Source organism: Lethenteron reissneri, chromosome 47, assembly GCF_015708825.2.
Source record: "Lethenteron reissneri isolate LAM-NWPU_2019-01 chromosome 47, ASM1570882v1, whole genome shotgun sequence".
NCBI lineage: Eukaryota > Metazoa > Chordata > Hyperoartia > Petromyzontiformes > Petromyzontidae > Lethenteron > Lethenteron reissneri.
In genome coordinates, this window is record NC_083825.1 from 2,611,783 (window position 1) to 2,629,396 (window position 17,614).

Consider the following 17,614-nt stretch of genomic DNA (forward strand, 5'->3'; position numbering starts at 1 on the left):
AAAAGAACATCGGACGGAAACGACCGATTGGCAAACAACTGGCGAACGCCGCTTCGCTGGATGTGAACCACCGAAGCATGGAGTGGATGCAATTTCATCGCAGCAGCAGTAGCAGCGCTCCCACTTCACGTAGCATGCCAACATCGGCGACAAATCTGCTGCTGCTGCTGTTGTTGTTGTTTATACTTCACCGATGTGAATGCAGATCTCCTAGCCACCGTGAGTCCCGCTAAACATCACCGCCAACCCCCCCCCTCCCGCTCCCGCGACAACCTCTCTCGTTAAGAAACCAACGAGGCAAGCCGCACGAGAGCCTGGGATTAATTACGGCAAATAGAAAGTGGTCTGCCAGGGCTCAACATTAATACAGTGGCACCGTCTGGTGCTGACTATTCAAATCCCTCCGCCGCGCTAAGCCACCACCGCCGCCGCCTCCGCAACGAGCGCCCGCTAAGATTAATGGGCGCTCTCTAAATAGCGGCGCCACGAATACGCACGGTGGCACGGGGGGCACGGGGTGCACGGGGGGCACACCCCACGGACGAATGCCCCTTCGCGCTCACCCCACCTGACCACACCGGGCACCAAGGACGCGTTCGTGCCGTCACGTCTGTCGTGACAACGCGGCTCGTGTGCAATTTGCCCATCGATGGAGTTGGCCGAACATCGCAATGTAGAACCGCAGAGCTTGGGCGATTGCCGGCGCGGGTTTGGGCTGCATTCCCAAGCGATCGCCTGCGGTTTCCGGCGCCTCTGATCGAAAGAAAGCTGTGCTCTGCGTTACAAATCTGCGTATTTTTATTTTATTTACAGCACGGCGGTTGCTCTGGAGGCATCTGTCACGGCGATGCAATGCAACGCAATTTGGATATCTATACCGGGCAAGTTGGGGAGCGGTGGTACAGTGGTTAGCGCGCTGCGCTCTGAACTCGGAGCCCCAAGTTCAATTGCTGGCCACGGCTAAATTCGGTGGCGAGTGACATCTGAACCTGTGCCGAGCCGCCCCACCTTCACCAAATCGCAGCAACCTGCGTGGTGAAGTATGGTCAAACAACAGCCACGTGACTGACATGGCGCGGGGAGGCCTTCATCCAGCAGTGGACAAAGCGCTGGGCACCACCATTACGACGGACCCTAAATGTGCCAGCATCTCAAAACACCAGGGAGAAACCCGCAAACTCAGCACGTCGTCACGGAAGTTGACAGTGACGAACTAGTGCCGAAAGGAAATTCGTTATCCACTGTTGGGGAACGTCACGGGAAATAAAACCCCATAAATAACCAAATAAATATCCCCTCTTTATTTACTCCACGTATTTATAACAATACTTTTAGTCCATCGGGCCCCCTCTGGGTCTCATCAACGGACACAGCTGCGTTCATTTAACGAGCCCGTCTCTGTAGTACAATTACTGCTCGTGTACTCGGGGTGGGACGACTCAGCTCCCTCGAGGGCAAGACATTGAATTGTCGTAATTTTGCATCGCGATTCGATTTAAGAAATAGTTTCCTTTCTTTTATTTTAGCCGCTGCGGCGACCGTAACGGCCTCTAGCGGCGGCGTGGGTCGCCCGATCCCCGTTACGTACAACTTGTACGAATCGAGCACGATCGTCCCTGACCACGCGCGTACCGCGAGCCCGAGAATCAACACGAACGGAGGAATCGACAGACGCGTCGTTGCACTCCGAATCTCGAACGAGGTTGTATGCAAACATTCGCATCACGCGCGTGCGGTTTACAATCGAGAGCGTGTGCGGGGATTTATTTTTTGTTGTTGTTGTCAAGTGAAACGTCGCTTTCGTACAAATCAAACATCAACAGAAACGTGAAGCCAGGCAAGGGCCCAATCTAAACAAGGCTGAAGAGGCTTATCATGTTCAGCGTGGGGGCACGCTGGCACCGCGCAGGCAAGCACGGCCGCGCTGATCCTCAAGCTCAGCCGTTCACGCTCCGCCAGCCAATCCGTGGTGTCACGATTTTTATTATTTTTATTATTACCACGACCTCTACTACGTTTGTTTACCCAGGAAAGCCTCGCAGAGTGTCAAGACTGCAGCAATGTTGCTGCCACACGTGTGATTCCCAATTGAGTAATTTGCAGGTTATTTTGCAACATTGGGGAAATGGTTTGAGCCAATACCAGTCAGAGTGTATGGTTGTTTTTTTGTAGAGAGGAAACTGGAGGATCCACAGGAAACCCATGCAAAACAGGGGGAGAACATACCAACTCCACACCAAAACCTGCCATTCGCCACTAAGTGACGGTGACGTTACCACGGTGCCTGTGCCAGGCCAGGTGCACTTTGAGGCCACGTGAAGTGTCGAAGGCTCGCTGCTGACCGGAGGTCTCGGGACAGACTCAGGTGCCATGGGTTGGCCGACTAAGATGACAATTAGATGCACCAGCTGTACCCCGCTACTGTGCCAACCCAACACAAACCGGACTCGCGTTAACGCACACTCTGCAAACCAGGGTGAGATCATACAAACTCCACACAAATAACGCTCAGGTCGGGAATTGAACCTAGGCCCCTCTTGCCGTGAGGCGCGCGTTGTCACCACTGCGCTGCTTACCCTGCTCTCTACTGTACGACTGCAGAGGCAACGGGGCCGCCGGAACGAGCTTTGAGGACGGGGGAAAGAAAAAAATCTCGTTACCAATTACCGAGCTCCCAGACTCTCGCCCCGGTAACAACTGAAGCGCGCCGTGATCAGTGCCGGATTAAGCTAGTGTGGGGCCTGTAGCATCTATATATATGTAAAAGGGGAATTTGTGAATATGTGTGTCTTGTTCGAAATGTTTAGCATACTTCCCAACATGGAACAAATTTGAAATTTGGCATGTGTGTAGATTCCACACTGTACAAAATGCAAAAAGTCATAAAATAGACACATCTGTGATGTCACCCATATGCGGCAGCGTCAGGCAGTGTGCCTGCTGACGTCACGCATCCCCCCCCCACCACCCTCCGGGTAGGCCGTCTATTAATCCAAGACAAGAATCCAAGTCTCGGGCAAAGCTAGTATGTTATAAAGGGGCCTTAATTTAAAAAAAACACGTAAATACTAAAACACAAATGTTTTACTTGCACAGTAAAGTAATTGTATTTTTTCATTTGCTATACAGCCAGATAATATGACAAATCGCTAACCTTAAACACCCAGTCGTTCATAAAAGTTGAAGGCGGTATAGTACTATGGTAATAGAGCAGAATCACTGAACCGGAATTGATAGCCTGAAAGCATTTAGCGCGGGGCCCTTGAAAGTGCGGGCCCATAGCTACATATGTAGCTACTTTTGCCACTAGGATAATCCGGCACAGGCCGTGATTACACGCAGGGAATTTATTTAATTCCTGAGCGATATTTCGTTTCAGGGTGGAGAAAAGAAGGTTAAGAGAGCCACAAACTTCCTGCAAGACGTCCGTTACCATTACCGCTCGCTCTCGTGCGAATACAGTACACGGGCGGTTTTTGTTGTTGCTGCTGCGGTTGCTAATTTCCCCGAGGGTAAAAATCTGGTAATTCCTGTCGACCTGAGCACACGGGGACAGACAGGAAGCAGTCCGCCACAAAGTAGTTGGGGAAGGGGGGCGGAGGGGGGGTCTAGGGGGGGGGGGAGTTAATTAAAACTGAACTCGTCTCGGAGCGTGACGACAGGAGGAGTGGTTCGCGATGGGGGTCGGTGTGGAGGGACAGGCGGCAGGAGGTGCGCGATGGAGTTGGCTCAAGGAGCTGGAAATTTGGGATCACGGGATTCCTCAGGGAAAACCCACTCATTTACAAACCTGAATGTGTTTCAGATGCCGGGTCAGGTGACGTGGTTATTCTGACTTCCTGGATCTCGTCCTGTCAAGATGCCTGGCCGAGCTTCAAGTTAAATGTCGCGGATCTAACATTGGTACATATGGCGGCGAGATTGTTCTTGAACTCACCGCTTAGAAGCCGAGACAATCGTTTTATGCGTTGCGAGCGTGTACGCGCGACGCTTTAATTCGTTTGGCTATGTCGGGTGGTGGAAGGACTTACGACACAGATTTGGCTAGACCATAAGGTGACCTGTGCCAAAACTCAATCAAGAATCGCAATAATGGCACCCGTGTCATGGGAGAAAAAAAATGCCAGTCAATCCACCGACCCATCAGCCTCGCGGATCATCGCCTCTGTTTAAGCTCTGGAGCGGTTTCGACTTCTCTGGGTCTCATCCGCAGAGTGCGGCCCCATCCGTCAGGGAAATGCAACAGAGCGGACTGACGCTCTAGGCAAGATGCCCTGCACGAACGCAGTGCAGAGGCGATCACCCGCGGGTGCGGAAAGGCGAGAAGCTCGCATGGGGGAGGGTTACGGAGATGATGATGATGATGTATTTGTATTCTCTGTAGCACTATGGGCCGTAGGGGCCAGTGCTATTAGCGAGCACCTATTAAGGCCGGCTTAGGCACACGATGGGCATGAGGTGGGCAGCACTATGCCGATGCTTTATGCACACACCAGACACTCGTTTAAGGCTGAGCCGACTTAGGGGACGATCAGGCCATCCCTTCTTAAGCAGCCCAAGCGCGTGGTGGTGGCGGTAGCGGTGCAAGCTGAGTGAGCTGCCCTGGTTGCTGGCGTTGGTAGCCAACGGGCCTGGACGCACCGACACCACTCTGCCAACAGCCGGTTAGGGCCGAGAACCATGGCTCTGCGTGCCTTGTGCGAGTGTGTGTGCGAGTGTGTGTGCGTGTGTGTGTGCGCGTGTGTGCGCGTGTGTGTGCGAGTGTGTGTGCGAGTGTGTGCGAGTGTGTGCGTGTGTGTGCAAGTGTGTGTGAGTGCGAGTGTGTGTGCAAGTGTGCGTGAGTGTGTGCGTGAGTGTGTGCGTAAGTGTGTGCGTAAGTGTGCGAGTGTGTGTGCAAGTGTGTGTGAGTGTGCGAGTGTGTGTGCGAGTGTGTGTGCGTGAGTGTGCGTGAGTGTGCGTGCGTGAGTGTGTGCGCGTGAGTGTGCGAGAGTGTGCGTGCATGCACAGGCAGGCGTCTCACCAGGCCGTCGCAGTTGCTGATAGCGGCACTGGCGCCGGGCATCCCGTCCACCTCGCCCGTGTACAAACACCCGTGCAGCAGTGCCTCCCGGCGCAAGGTCCCGCCGGCGCTCTCCTCCCCGTCCTCATGCCACTCCACGGAGGCGCCGGGCGCCAGCAGCCGGCCGTTACGCTTCAGCCGGAGGTGCAGTTCGCGCCCGAAGATGGTGACGTTGAAGTAGACGCTGTCTTCGCTGTCCGCGTCAGCGCTCCTGCGGACGCGGGTACCGGCGCCCGTGCCCGTGCCGGCGCCCGCCGAGAGCCGGTGGGAGGAGAAGAGGCCGCTGGGGTCGGTGCGAACGGGCGTCACGAGGGCCATCTCCCGCGGCTCGCGGCCCAGCGAGACCACTGCAGACGCGCAAAGAACGGAGGGACAAAGGTCAAAGATCCCCCGTGTAGCCTTCACAAACTGTTGGGGCAAGTGCTGTTAGCGAGCCAGCGCCTGTGAAGGCCGGCACGGCACACGAGGGGCTGGGTGGCCAGCACCACGCCCGGCCACTTTTATCGCCCGAGTGGCGATGTTTACACATCGCACCAGGTACTCATTTGAGACTGAATTGACCTAGGCGAAAGCCCAAGACCGGTTCAGATAATCATCGCTGGTGTTAATCGTGAACGGGAATCGAACCTGGGTCGCCAGATTCGTAGTGCAGTTAGCTAACCGCTCCCCGAAGAGACACGCTCGTACAGACGCACACGTGCGCGTGCACGGGGGCTGCAGTCAGAACAACTGGGCAGGGCTTCATTTCGCACACCGTTGCCCTGGTCGCCGCAAATATTTGGTGGCACATGGATAGCGAGGGGTATCCTGCATGTGGTGGTGTGCCGGGTAGAGAAAAGCGGTGTAGCACACACCCCATGTCACAGAGAGCAGCCGCTGAAAGAGAGATCACAGGACGACTTCTGATGTCCCGCCAACTGCCTCTTACCCACGATAGGGGGTGGTGGTGCCACCTTTCTCACATGCCCGGCTACCGAGGTGATCATCACATGGCAATCAATCCAAAAACGTGTTCTCTTCCCCAAAGCTGGGAATATATAAAGTGAATAAAACACATTTAATATTACGTATTTTTGTGACGGGGGCTGAAACCATCAACTCACGGCGCTTGAGAACCCAGATTAATCAGTGGAACGGCTGAAATCCGCATTCGAACCCAGGATTTCAGCAGCGCAGGTTCATTGTCTCTAAGCCAGTGTTGAAAATGAATATAAATTTTGATTTAAAGTGGTCTTTCCGACAGGCCTGTTCTTCACCTGAGGACGGCTGCTTACGTTGTGGCCGAAACGTTGTGAGAATTATTTTATTATGTTTTATTTTTATTATTTTATTATTTCCCTTCTACGTGACTTTACCGAAAGAACCAAGAAGAAAATGAATATAAAGTTGCACGTTTGTATGACAGGGACCAGTCTACTCCACAGGAAAACCACTGGTGACGTCCCACAAAGTGGCACGGCGAGCGGTCATTACAACACGAGGTCTCGACACGTGGTTGTTGAGTGAGCTACCAAAGGACGAGAACAGAGACACAGTAGCCTGGGTGAAACTAAACAAACTTGCCACGCTGATACAAACGGCAATGCTTACGACTGTGTAGCGCGAGACCACAGGCACAGAGACGATAATAATTGCGCTTCAAGTGTTCTAAGGACATTGTGTTCCGACAGCGCACCAACATCTTCCAGCGCGCGCACACAAAACAAAGACCCTCCCCATGAGGCCATATCGAATGCCGGGATAAGTGCCTAAAGCGGCACCTCGCATTTAAATGCGGAAGGGGTGATTGTGGGCTGCCCCACGCCCCCGCAGCATTTATCTCCCCGGGGCCGCTGTGTACACCAGGTGCTCGTTCCAGGCCGAGTCAAGCCGTGCAAGAAGTCCAGACATCACTTGCGGTCCTTCCCCCGCACCTCCGATCCGCACGGCTGGCTGCGTACGGCGCCAAAGAAGTTCGGCATGGGCACCGTGCATGCTCGCCACCCACTTTGGCCGCAGCCGGGGAATTGAACCGGGGTCACCGGGGTCGCGAGCGCAGTGCGCGGAGAACCGCAGCGCCGACGCCGCTCCCCACAATCGCGCTTACACGCACGCTCGGGCAGTTCACGTCCGGCAACCCAAGCGAGTCAGATCGATGACGAACGAGAGTCGGGGGTCAGAGCCCCCCCCCCCTCCCCCGGTCAGCAACGGTGCTTGGGTCACCGGCTTCTCCAGCGGACGCCGCCGGACCGAGCGAGCGAGGACCACTCCACTCGCCCCCCAGACGCGGCTCACGTTCTGGATCTGGTCGAGATGCCCCCCCCCCCTCCTCCTCACCCCCCCCGACCCCTCCCCCCGCCCCTGCAAGGTGTGGGCATCCGTAGCAGCCGACACCTGTAAGGAAGCGGCCGAGCCAATCGTCTGCCGATTTGCCCTCCCAACCCTGGTGGAGGAAGTGGCGGTCACTTTCTCCGCCTAATCACCTGAGCAGCAGCAGCAGTTGGGGCTGCTGCTGCTGTTGTTGTTGTTGCGTGCACGTGCACGGCCTGACAGACGCAAGCCACCACCCCCCCAACCCCAACTCGCAAACGCCGGGATGAGGTCACCAAACAATGGCTCTTCCCTCGTGGCGAGCAAGAAAACAAGCACATTATGTCTCATTAGGCACAATTAGCCGGCAATTTCTACGTGTTCTGCCCATTTTTACACAAATAGCCGCGGACCAATGATGGATGGTCCCTTCCCCTCCGCCGCTCACGGCGCTGCTGCTGCTCAGGCTACGGATTGCCCCACCGCCGCCTTTACATCGGCAAAGGCGCAGGCCCCGCAACTGCTCGACCACGCCGCTGCCTGGTGGACGAGCCACCGCCGGAGGGAGCCATAGGCAGGTATAGATGGGTCCCTATGGCAGGGATAAGTCGATCCCCGCTCTTCCCTCACGCTTTGACCGGACGTCGTTGTTGGAAGAGGCGGGCGGACCCACACTTGACCCCCACCGTACGCCTGCCCGCCCAGTGGAGTACTCCATCTGCTGTGCACTCGTCAGGAGGGAGGATTTGAAAAAAAGAAAGAGACTTGCCTCTAATGTTTCAACTGCCGCGCGGGGAGATGGAATCGAAACGTCGATTGGCAGTGCTCAGCACTGCACAGAGGGACAATGTGTGTGTGTTGGGAATGTTTATTGGCACAGCAGGGGGTACAGCTGGTGGTGCATCTACCGGTCATCTCAGTCAGCCAACCCATAGCACCTGCTGGGTGTTGTCACGTGACCTCCACGTGGCCTCAAAGTGCACCTAGCCTGGCACGGGCGCCGTGGTGACGTTACCGTCACTTCGTGGTGAATGGCGGGGGTATTGGAATTTATATTGACAGGTGCTCGCTAACTAACAATACCTATACCCCAATTATGTTATCGAAACGGGAGATCTTGTTTGTGTGTGTGTGTCAGTGTCTGTGTATCGGTGTTTCTGCGTCTGTCAGTGTTTGCTGCTGTTGTTATTGTGTGTGTCGGTATCTATGTATATCAGTATCTGTGTATCAATATCCGTGTGTGCGTATGGGTGTTTTTGTGTGTCAGTGTGCTCGCGAACAGAACGTTGCCACAACAGTCTGCTGAAGGCTAAACGGAGGGGTCTTTGTATGTCAGCATGTGTCAGGTCATGTGTGTATGAGTGAGTGTGTGTGTGAATTCCCATGTGGAGCGGCGGTGTAGCGGTTAGCGTGCTGCGCTACGAACCCGGCCACCCGAGTTCGATTCCCTCTCACGGCCAACACCGGTGACAATTACCGACCTTGTGTAGTATACTAAACATCACCACTGGGGAGACAAAGGCGGCCGGGCGTGGTGTTGGCCACCCACCCCGTCGTGTGCCCGTGCCGGCCTCGCTAGCAGCACTTGTTGAGGCTACAGGGGGCGGGCAGGGGGGGTATTTGTCTTGGATTCCCTTGCGCCGTGTGTGGATATTTGGAGAACTCAGCACCGGGAATGTGTGGAATGGTATCTGAACGGTGAAGGTGACTCAGTGGTATCCGAATCAAACCCTGATCACCCCCTAGGTCGACTCAGCGTTAAACGCAGCGTTAACATGCGGTCGCTAACAGCGCTTGCGGCCCACGGCGCTAAAGAGAACACAGATCCATCATCATCAGCGGCGTCGCCGTCTCCATAACCCGTAGGACGAGGTAACACTGAGACAACACCTGAAGTTGCCACGGGAGACAGCCAAGACATGCCCCTCACTCTTTCTATCAGCTTTAGCGTCACACGCCCAGGGGCAGGTGAATTACTCGGTTCACTACTAATGATGATGATGATCTATTGCCTGGGTTTAGCCCGAGTCTTAGAGCGGCGTGCAGGTTTAGGCTGAGCCTGCTCCTGTGAGTGAAATCGATCAGCCTTGGGGATTTATTTTTCCAAAGATCAGATGTCTATCGCCCCTATAGAACATCATTATAAGCTGCGCCCACACCGGACTGGATCAGGTGCCACTATGCGCTGGACAAAACCGAAGGGACGTTTTCCCAAAGCCAGCGGTGGCAATTCCACATTCCCATGACAGGGGAAAGTATCGATTTAAAGCTTTCGTGACTGCAGGGATTCATCTTCTTGGTTCTTTCGGTAAAGTCACGTAGAATGGAAATAATAAAACAATTAAAATAAAACATAATAATATAATATAATACTATATTAATATAATAATTTATTATTTCCATTCTACGTGACTTTACCGAAAGAACCAAGAAGAGGGGAAAGTATGTTAATTCATTTCTCATGTGACGTTCTTAATTTAATATCACCACACGATGATGACGATTATGATGATGACAGTGGGATTCGTCATCTCAGTACTCATCAGTGAGCCGTGGCAGCTTACGCGATGGTGAAAAACACGACTAACTTAAGTCGTGGCGCTCCAAAGTATAGTCCAACATACACTGTATTCACTATTCATATGTACAAGTATGTCTAGGCGCATATGGGTATCACTATGTGGGCAGGTAGGTCGGTCAGCATACAGGTGAGCAGAAAACAACTCCATAGGTAAGTAAAGAGATGGATTGCTCTCTAAGTGGGTAGACTACTAGACAGGCAGGCAGGTAGGCACCACGTTAGATCCTAGATTGAAAGCTAAACAGATGTGTCTTAAGGTGGACAGATACGTAGACAGGCAGGCAGACAGCTGTGTAGAAAACGCAAGACTAACAGGTGAGTGGGTTTGCCTGCAACACCTGTGTACAGAGAGCTCGCTCGGCAAACAGGTACATGGGTCAACAGGCAGGTGGGAAGGTAAGTAGGTGGGTATACGGATAGGCAGGCATACACAGGTAGCCAGCTGGGTAAGGCAGCTAAATCACAGAGCGAATAGCCCCGTACCTCCTAGAGCCACGGTTGGCTACCCACGTCGCACAAGAAGTTCAGCGCACTCCGTGACCGGCAAAAGCCACCACTCCACGTGCTGCCAACAGCTGTAGCAGCAGCAGCAGCTGTAGCAGCAGCTGGACTCGGTGTAACCAGCACCACGAGTAGTTTATAATAATCAGCGGCTGTGATTACAGCTGCATAAGCTGTAAGAGCAATTGCTGCAGAAAACTTGTATCAGCGGCGGCAGCAGCGACAGCTGTGATACGATCAGCAGAATTAGCTCTCGACTCGGTAGCATCATCAGCTGTTGCAGCAGCAGCAGCAGTCAGCAGCGATACAGATCTAGATCATCATCAACATCATCATCAGCAGCAGCACCACCACAATGATGATCCCCACTCACCTGGCCGGTGGGGAGAGTCGTGGACAGCCCTCCCGGCCGCTGCGTCGCCGTGCGCCGACTGCACGAAGACCGGCGGCATCAGCAGCAGCAGCAGGAGCAGCAGCAGATCCCGTAAATCCATGTGTGTCGCGGGCTCTTTTAAAACTTAGAACCTAGACGCAGCACGGGAACAGCTAACTTGCAAATGCCGCCCAGCTCACCCAGTCCACCCCGGAGTGTCCAACAATTTGAAGTCGTCGTCCACCCCCCCCCCCCCCCAAACTATGCCGGGGAAGAGCTAATTCTAACAAACTCCGTGCACGCCACTCCTCCCCTGCTGCGACCAGCACCCCGGGACGATGGTGCCGCACACGTGGGTGAAGTATTCCGCACACGAGCAAGTATACCGTGGCACACACACACGCGCGCGGGCACGCGGGCACTGTATCCAAAGTACACGTGCTTATCCGAAAATGCACTCCCGTGGGGAGAGGGGAGTTTTAAAAGAAGGGAGTCGAAACAAAAACCTCCCGCCGCTTTAAACGAAGTTTGTAGCTTTAAATGAAGGGGGGAGCTGTGCCGAGCTCTGGCGAGGCCGGTGGCGGCGGCGGCGTGGGGGGAGGCAGTGGGGGGGGGGGCTGAGAAGCGGCCGCTCGTGTGGGCGGGCGAGAGGGGACTGTGGGGGGGGGCTGTGGGGGGGGCTGTGGGGGGCCCCCACCCGCGCTCACCCCCCCCCCCCCCACTGGGGGGCCCACCACCAACGTGGCCCCTCCCTCCCTCCCACGCGCATCGCAATTTCCCAGAGCGCATAGGCGAAGCGCGCCGTTAGCGAGCGCATGATTGGTCGAGGCGCCCCAAGCGAGGAGCGCGCCGACCAATGGCGTTCGCCGTGACGGAACGGCGCGCCCGTCAGCGTTGGGGAATCTAATGCGAAGTGACGTCACGCACACGCTGGCTCCTCCCACCCGCCCGCCCGCCCCACGCGTTCGGGATAGGTCACGCCCACCGCGCGCGTTCCTCCAATCAGCGAGCGAGTGCCGCGGACTTGGCTCGTCTCCCATTGGCGGGCGCTGTCGGCGGGGCGTGTTGATTGACGGCGAGGCCGAGCTATATAAGGAGCTCGCGGAGTGCCACGGAGGCAGTTAAAGTTTGGACCCAGTCGATGTCGACGGTGCCAGGGCTTCCCTTAATCACACAAAGCAAACCTCCGCGCCCTCTCGCCGTCTAATAAACATCTGCCGGCTCTAATCGCTCGCAGATGTTCTCGTAAATTTCAGGCGGCGAGACGGAAAATCGGAGACGAATGGCTTTTTTTTTAACACACCGAGGCACGCCATGGCCGGCAAAACGCACGGGGCCTGAGGCATTTGCCAAAGAAAAGCAGCCACCCCCCCTCAGAGTTAAAAAAAAAACAAGCGGACAGTTTGTACTTTGCATTATCTCTTCGCCCTGTAATATCTATCTCGAGCTCGGGAGTTATCTCTAACGTCACGATGATCAGCTCCTCACACAAGTATGTTCTTTTTGAGGTTAGCACTCCAGTCTCCCGCACAATATAAAAAAAGATGTATACAGTGTGCTGTAGATTTTAACCCAAAAAAAACTGGTACAATGTACCCTCATTAAAACGTCAAGATTCATAGCGATCCTTTCCCGGTTAAAGTTCGACAGCTTAACGTACGTCAGTGAATAATAAAGCTAAATGTGGACAACTAAATTTCAGGTGTCAATTCAGATAACCTCACCGTCATCCGCGAGAATTTTCGGTTCCTCGTACAAAGTTACAATTCATTCACTCCTGGGACGAAAGCGTTTGACCATACTTCACCACGCTGGTCACTGCGGTTTGGTGAAGGGCAGGGGTGAGGCGGCTAGATTCGATTCGCAGCAGATGTTAGCCGCGGCCAGCCATCAAATCTCTGGTGGTGGTGGGGCTTGGACCCAAGGAGCTGACACTGCCGAAGAGATGATTTTGACTTCAAACTTTCGTGACTGCAGGAATTCATATTGTTGGTTCTATACGGTAAAGTCACGTAGATAGAAAAAAAGTAAATACAATTTTAAAAAACTACGACGTTCCTGGATCGCTTGTGTTGTGATCGAAACGTAGTTTTGATTTTATTTTATTTTTTTTCTCATAATCAACGTTTTTGGGTTAGATCGCGTTATTTATAAATGTGTCGTAACCCTCCACCACCCGACACGGCCAATCAGTAAAAAAAAGCGTCACGTTGACAAAAGACAAATAGTTCACTGCTTTAGCCCACCGGTGTTTTGAAGCGTGAAACCACAACATTTACAATGACTTTACCGAAAGAACCAAAGAATATGCCACTTGGCAAAAATGCGCTCCTTGCCCGAGCCCCCCACGCACTCGCCAGAGCCCTCCTCCACTGTATTCGTGTCAGCTCCAAAGAAAGAAAAAAAACGCCCAAGATGGGATTTTTTTAAAAACTTCTTTTCTCTCGCCGGAGAGACGCACAAGCGCCGGGGTTTGTTTTTGGCTGCGACGATTTGAATTTTTTTCCCCCATGAAATCCTCGTGCCCCCCAGATACACGAAATGATTTTGGTCGAAAAAATTTGGTCTCAGGACAATTTTGGTGAATTTTTTTTTGTCGTCTCTAATATTGGTCGTTTGTCAAAATCCCAAAATTGCAACTTTCTCAGCAATGTCTTAATATGATTCGGCCTCATTTAACTGTAAGTAAACGACTTCGCACATATACATATACAGAGCGTATGAATACGTGAGCAGAGTGAGAAGAAGAGAGATGTGAACATTCATTTATTTGGGCCACTCGATTGCACCGAGAGCCATCGAACGCACGGGCAAGACGTGGCATGGCCGCCTGGCCCGAGACTTTGACATTCTTAGTGGCATCGCAGGCATCCTCAGAAATCCTGCCCTCCTCAACTTGGCAGGATGGGCCTCATTTTTCCTTCGTTTTGGCGCTGGAGGTCCCCACCCCAGAGTGGCGTAAAGCAACACCCGCCACCCCCTTCCCCACTCCGCAAACCCTGAGTCCACATTCACGATTCCCCCCCCCCCCTTACCTCCCTCCCAAATGCACTCTCCACTTCATAACGCTATACGGCACCGTCCAAAGGCAGAGGCGAAGCTATAAACTTCCGAGGGGAAATGGGCGGTCCCGAAATTCAGGGAGCGAGCGATATTTTTTTCTAACCCTAGAAAATATACAATATAAATTTATTTGATCACTTCAACGTGAAGAAGGAGGTGGGTGGAAGAGAGAGAGGGTGGGGACCAGGCCATCGTAACCTGGCAAGCAAAGGAGGGCACAAGGCGAAGCCTACAAGCAAACACGGGGGAACAGGCTGAGTCGACCTAGGGGAGGCCCAGGACCGGTTCTGATAATCGTCACCGTGTTGGCCGTGAGCGGGAATCGAACCTGGGTCGCCAGGCTCGTCACGCAACGCGCTAACCGCTACACTACCGCTCTCCACACACACACAAGAGTGGCTTCCCGCACGCATCCTTGCGTTCGTCTCCCTCTCGGGTTAGAATCTCAGAAGTTATATTTTCCCTCCAGGTCTTGGCATGCCCATGAATTCGACGCTCGCCAGTGGCGTCGCTATCGAGTGTGCAGGCGGTGTAGCTGCACAGGGGGTGTGGGGGGTGGGGGGCTACGGACCGGAGGGGGGCCAGGCACGGGGCTGCACTCATCCTTGTGCATTACGAAAAAGCCATCAATAGTTGCTGCACAACTGCACCGTGTTCCTCTTATCTGATGTAGCCATTTGAGCAAATGTGACTGATGGGCAGCAGTGAGACAGACCGCAGTGATAATTGGTTTTTTACCCTTCTATCTGGCAACAAAACTGACACCTTTTTATAAGGAGTCATGTTTGCATAGACCACAATACCTGCAGTCATAATGCAAACAAAAAACATACCTCTGATAATGTGCAACAAAAAACATAACTCTGATAATGTGCACACTCTGATAATGTGCACATTATCAGAGTTATGTTTTTGTTTGCATTATGACTGCAGGTATTGTGGTCTATGCAAACATGACTCCTTGTAAAAAGGTGTCAGTTTTGTTGCCAGATAAAAGGGTAAAAAAACAATTATCATTTTTTACTGGCAAATGAGGTTCCCATGGTGTAAAAGACCGCAGTGACTTTACTTATCACTTGCAGATTTCAGCCGGGCCCACGCCAACCGCGCTCTAACACTGGCGCTCGCCACTCTGTGGCTACCACTCATCGGAGCCCACTTTGAGGCACACGTGATGCCCTTGACGAACTTCCCACAAGCACGTGGCAGCGGCTCGCTGTGGAGAGCAGGTGGGGCCAAAACCTCACCTCGCCCTGGCACCGTAGCGGCTTTAATTCTAGATTTGAAGCTTTCGTGACTGCAAGGATCCATACTTTTAGGTTCTTTCGGTAAAGTCACGTAGGTTAAAATAATAATAATAAAATACAAATAATAAATGAAAATAACTAAATTAAATCACGATGTTTCTAAAGCAACACAAGCCTCCGTCAGCAGGTGTAACTGCTCCAGTAAAATCACACGCTACAGTAATTTTACTGGAGCAGTTACACCTGATGACGGAGGCTTGTGTTGCTTCCAAAACGTCGTGATTTAATTTAGTTATTTTCATTTATTATTATTTTATTATTATTTTATTATTATTATTTTACCTACGTGACTTTACCGAAAGAACCTAAGAGTACGTAGCGGCTTTGTCCGACCGCCTCCGGCCCAGCGAGCGCGTTACCGCGACAGCGACAAGGCCCTTCCGCGTGTGACCCCTCCACCGTGACCTCGCGCCGCGACGAGGCGAGTCGGTGAGCCTGCGGGCCGCGCCAGGCTGGGCTCCACCAAAATGTTTTTTTTATTGCCCGATGTCGATGAGTGTTGAAACTACGTAAGCAGCACCCATTTACTTGATACAGCAATCGTGCTGTGACGGTTCCACCTGAAGACGGAAGCTTGTGTTGCCTCCGAAACGTCGTGATTTTTTATTATTTTACTTTTATTAATTTTAATTATATTTTTTACCTACGTGACTTTACCGAAAAAACCCAAGAGTATTTCACGATAGTCGTGATAGTCGTGATTACAATAATAACCCGACTCTCAAAATCATATTTTATCCCCGAAGAATTTGTTTTCTTTATTTTTTTTCAACATGTGCCGATGGTTTTAGCGATATAACAGTATTTTTTTTGTTCGTAAAATATATAACGGTAAAGCAAAAACGGCTGCGATAAATCTGAGCAGAGTGTGCGAACACGTGTATTTTCTGGCAATGCTACGAGATGCGGAGCCCCCTGGGGCCAGCTCTGGCTGGGCCCGTGTCACCGAATCCTCTGCAGAGTTATCATACACTTCCCTGACATCCAGACCTCGCCGCGTTCGTCTCCCTCTGTCACACGTTCCGACGAGCAGACGTGGACTTCAACAGTGTCTACGACGAGTCTTGTACGCGCTTTGGGTTTTCCTCGCAACGTAACGTAGCCGACCGCGCAAATTGGAGACGCGGAGGAATGACGACCCATGCATCCTTCATTCGTGACTACGACTGTGAAGACGGTTTCAGGAGTGCCTTGAACATTCACTACCCTTCCCCCTTGCGAGCGGCATTTTGAAAAGCGAGTGACAGAAAACATTTGTCAATGCGTCTCGAGTCTGTCTGCAATCAGTGCGGTGGCGCCTTCCTGTGTAGGCGGATAACGGGCAGTCGGTCAATCAGTCGGTCGGTCAATCGGTCGGTCGGTCAGTCGATTCTGCGACCATGCACGGAGCTCGCACGGCAGCGCATTGGCCCGTGTGGAGGAATCTTGAGCCACCGCACCTGCCGTGCGTTGCCCCGCTGTTGCCCTCTACGCGGGCTGAGGCCGGCTCATTGCCGGCTCCTCGGTGTGTTTTGATCGTTTGGGACATCGCATGGCGGGGGGGGGGGCATGCGGATCTCACGCCAGCGATCGCTGACGCCGTTTGTTTTTTGCTGCTGCTGCTGCTGCTTGTGCTGCTTGTGCTGCTGCTGCTGCTTGTGCTGGGGGCGAACACGAGCACGGCGCACGAGCATGAAAACGATGCTCCCAGGATGTTTTGACATCTGTTATCACAATTAATCTTCCAAAGCTTCTCCAACTCGTTCTCGCTCGCCTCCTCCTACTCTTCCTCATTATTGTTGTTTTACCCAGCTCCACCTTCCATAGTTTCCCTAATATACACGTACATACTGTACATTAACAAGGTCGGAGTGGCCGCTAACTCGTCGGGATGTCACCAAGGCGACTGCGTAAGGCGAGGTGGATATTGAGACGGATTTCCAAAGGTTAATCTCATCGGCCATGGTCAATCCACTGCTGGATGAAGGCATCCTCGAGCTCTCACCATCAATCACGATCCTGTTATGTAATAATACACCTAGCACCTGCACACGAGCCGATTTCATCGCCCCATCTCCTCCAGTCGACGTGCTCCCGGATATTTTCTTCCTTTCCATGGCTCCATCATCATTATTATCATTCTCGACCATCGCCCATCGTCAATTCCGGCGACGCGTCCTGCCCAAGCCCACTGACTTTCGTTGACAGCTTGAATGAAGCCAGTCACCTCTGCGTATGGTCTCCAATCCCTGCGTTTTTCTGTCCGTCTCTCACTCTAATTCCCAGCGCGCACCTCCACCACGGCCGTGTTATCCAATCGGCCACAGTGGGCACTGTGCCTAAGGCCTACAAAAACTAAAGGGCCTACGAAAACAAAATGTGATCATGTCTTTTTTTTATGATGAAAACAAATGTAACCAACATATATTTTCGAATAAATATATATGTATATAGCAATGGCA

The 17,614-nt window shown here is 52.8% G+C and overlaps 1 protein-coding gene across 2 annotated transcripts in view; it reads right to left on the bottom strand.

Annotated features, from left to right (window-relative positions):
- Positions 1-11,382, bottom strand: part of LOC133354337 (A disintegrin and metalloproteinase with thrombospondin motifs 3-like) — a 78,164-nt gene extending 66,782 nt beyond the window's left edge. For both annotated transcript variants that reach the window (XM_061571092.1, XM_061571091.1), the window contains exons 1-2: positions 10,804-11,382; positions 5,021-5,406 (exon numbers count right to left, since the gene is read on the bottom strand). In XM_061571092.1, the coding sequence (XP_061427076.1) occupies positions 5,021-5,406; positions 10,804-10,924 (507 nt within the window). In that variant the 5' untranslated portion in view covers positions 10,925-11,382. The remainder of the gene's footprint in view (positions 1-5,020; positions 5,407-10,803) is intronic.
- Between the last annotated feature and the right edge of the window lie 6,232 nt (positions 11,383-17,614).